We start from the raw sequence: 3569 nt of genomic DNA, 5'->3' as shown, positions 1-3569 counted from the left end.
CAATTTTTAAAAGTGGATTTATTTATTTGCTTTATTTCATATCACATCCTCTCCTTCTCACTACCATTCAAATAGAAAAAGAATGAAAAAGAAAACGACACCACAACCTGACAAATTTTTTGTACCATATCTCTTCCTTTTCTTTTTTTTTATTTATTTGTTTTTTTTTTCTTATTTTTTCCTCTCTATCTCTCTCACAAAAACGAATCTTTTGCCCCATTCTCAAACACCCACTACCCAATTCTCCTTTTTGAAATGCAAGGAAAAAAAAAAAACCCTTCCTTTTGAAATAGTGCAAAATAATTGAGAGACATTCATATAGAGCATAATTCTATAATATAATACAAGAAGTATACTTATAATGAGAGTTTGAATTTTTATGGAGCATTTTTTACTCCACTCGTCAACCTAAACATATTTCCCTTCTCTTCTTTTCTCTTTGATCTTTTGAGGGTTTTATTCAAGTTTGTTCATGTTTTTTAGAATATTTCAGAATCTTCTCCCTATTCACTTTCTTCTAAAAAGCACTTTCTCTATTGCTCTACTCCCAATCTAATCATATTTTTCTCCATTACCAAATACCAAAAACGATTTTGAAACAAAACCCATGTCTTCATTTCCCTTAAAAATGCCTTTATTTTGTTTCATTTTCTTATGCATCGCTACAAATTTTCATTCCTCTTCAGCCGGTTTTCTCGCCGAACCGGTCACCGGTCAAAGCCAACCGCTAAATCCCGGCCAATACACCTCTCCCAACACGGTTCCGGCATTCCCGGTTCAAACCCAGATGCAAATTTGCCATTTGGATCTTTCCGACGAGCTCTTCGGCGGCGTTAGGGAAGCTTGTAGTCGAGACTTGGACCGGAGTCGGTGCTGTCCGGTTCTGGCTGCGTGGCTTTTCGCTGCTCATGCACGGGCCGCTCTGAAGATTGCTGCTCCGGCGCCGGCAGCGGCGGCGGACCTCCCGATGATGCCGGACGACTCGCAGAAATGCGTGAACTCGCTGCAGACGTCACTGTTGAGTCGTAACATAAGGATTCCGCAGCCGAATGTGAGCTGCGACGCCGTTTTGTGCTTTTGTGGGATTCGGCTTCATCAAATCAGCTCGTTGTCTTGCCCCGCTGCCTTCAATGTCTCTGGCGGCGGTAACGGCGGATACCGTAACGCCACCCCGACGGCCGCAGTTCGTAATCTTGAAAAGAATTGCCGGAACTCGTCGTATTCCGGCTGTACCAAATGCCTTGGAGCCCTTCAAAAGGTAAAATCTTTAATGAAGAATTTATCTGAAAATTATGTTTAGAGTTCTAATGGGTTGATTAATCTCTGTTTAATTAGATTGAAAGGTTTCATTAATTAATTGTTGATTAATATTTTTTTTTAAAAAAAAAGGATATACATTATTTTTTTTGTATTGGGATTAGCCTTGAGAATATTAGCGCAATTTGACGGACTACTTGTTTTCTTGTTTTTAGTATTTCATTTTTCATTTTTTCTTTTTCAACAGAAAACTCTATTTGACACATGTTTCATTTTTTGTAATTATTGTGTAACATTTCATTTTTAAGAAGTTTTTATGATAATACTTTTATTTCTATTTATGATCAAATTGAAGCTAGAATATAAAACATGATTTTAGATTTTATTGTCGTTAAAAAATTTGTGCAATTTTATAAATTCTTTTATTAAGAAAGTGTAACATTAGGAGGCTGTTTTGAATTTTTGTTTCTCTTTTGTTTCCAATTTTTTGAGAAACATAATTTATAGTAATTATTCTTTTTTTTAATTTGTTATTTTTAATTCTTAAAAAGGCAAATTTTAGAAGGGAAAAAAGGAGTTATTTTACCCTTTTTTTATCTTAATAAGATGTATAAAATAACATGTTTTTTTAAAATGTAAATTTTCGGATAATTAATTTTTAAAAATATAAAATTATATAATTTGTAATTTTAAAATTGATACAAGTTATAACAAAGAATAAAAAATAATTACCATCGATTTTTATTTGTTTTTCAACTTTTTTTTAAGTACACTGTAGCACACTATGAATATTAATAATAAAAAAGGATAAAATGCAATTATCGCACATTTTTATTTGTTTTTCCCATATAAAATAAGCAGTATTTAATAGAGTGTTGTTTTAAAAATTCTTCATTTTAGTTTTACCGGATGGTTACCGGCTAGGAATAAGAGAATAATAGAGTTTTGAGACCCTACCCTACCCATGTGCCTAAACCCTAGTTTATTTTCGTATTTGCAAATCAGTACATAGGGTGTCATTAAAAAGTGTGTTTGGACACTAAGATATAATGTTCTTTGTCGGGATTGATAATTCCAGGTTACGGGAACGAAGAAGAACGCTTCCAACGACAGGGCCAGCAAAATGTTCAACAGAGACTGCCAGCTCATGGGGCTGACGTGGCTACTCGCTCGTAACAAAACGACGTACATTCCCACCGTTTCTGCCGTACTCCGAGCCATCATGTACAGCGCTCACCCTCCTCACGAGTCTACGTGTAGCCCGGACCAAGAGAACATGCCGTTAGCCGTTGATTCCTTACAGATGGAAAAGGCGCAGTCGTCATCTCCACCGTCCATTTCTTTGTTTCCGATTATACCCCTACTTATTTCGGTTTATTGGCTTGCTTGGTAGTGGCAGTACTACGGGGGTAATTATGGGTTTTGGAATCCGTTTGTTTTTTGTTATTAGTTTTTTTTTTTTTTTTTTACAAGGAAGGGTACCCTTTGTCGGGGTCACGTGAAGCGAGTAGAAAAAAAAAAAGGTTGATTGAGGGGCTTTTTTGTCTTTTCATAACACTGTAAATGTCAAATCTGGGTTATTTTTCTTTCTTTCTTTGGTGATCGGATGAGCATATTCTTTCTTTCTCTTCCTTTCCCTTTCACTTGTGACATAATTTTCCTTGGGGCTTTCAATTAAACAAGAAAGTAAGCTTGCAGTTCTTTAAACATCATTACACTTTCAGAAAAATTAGCGACTTTTTTACCTAATCTTAAAGTTAAAAGTTTGGTTAAATTATCTAAAAGGTAGATGGATTTCAATTATACCATTAAATTTCCAAAAAGTTTCTTCCTATTTCTTGAAGTTTGATGTTCTTTTTCAATACAACTCCCCATTGTTTTTTGCCGTCACATTTATGGATGTTTGTGTTGTTCATCTAAACACATACGTTAAATAAGTTTTGGGAATGGAGTTTAAAATGAAAAGTTGTAAGCATGGTTTGTTTAGAAACAATCTTCAGACTTGGAAGGGATCCAATGAAATGCTACGTTCCAAAGTTCGTGGTTACAATCGAAACAGACTCATTGTTTAGGGGTACTTTTGGCAATTCAACCTTTAATTTTTACTCTTAAATTTTTAAAATGAATCTTAAAGGGGTGTTTGGTCCATCAATTTCATATATTGGTGTTAAATAACTCAATTTCAATAGTAAATATTACTAGAATCTACACAGGAACTTCCATTTTTCCTTCTTTCTCTGTTTTGCACATTTATCAAGAAACTCTATATTATAAATTTGCGTCACAAATACGGAATTTGTAACTCCAACCTA

At 34.5% G+C, this 3569-nt stretch overlaps 1 protein-coding gene across 1 annotated transcript; it reads left to right on the top strand.

The window, feature by feature from the left end:
* Positions 1-215: 215 nt before the first annotated feature.
* On the top strand, positions 216-2879 carry LOC120077116 (uncharacterized GPI-anchored protein At4g28100-like). Its single transcript, XM_039031013.1, has 2 exons — positions 216-1258; positions 2336-2879. The coding sequence occupies exons 1-2, from the start codon at positions 608-610 to the stop codon at positions 2648-2650; spliced, it is 966 nt and encodes a 321-aa protein (XP_038886941.1). The 5' UTR covers positions 216-607; the 3' UTR covers positions 2651-2879.
* The last annotated feature ends 690 nt before the right edge of the window (positions 2880-3569 follow it).

Source organism: Benincasa hispida, chromosome 5 (assembly GCF_009727055.1).
Source record: "Benincasa hispida cultivar B227 chromosome 5, ASM972705v1, whole genome shotgun sequence".
NCBI lineage: Eukaryota > Viridiplantae > Streptophyta > Magnoliopsida > Cucurbitales > Cucurbitaceae > Benincasa > Benincasa hispida.
Note: the sequence above shows the minus strand (reverse complement) of the source record. Positions and strands in the feature narration are given on the sequence as shown.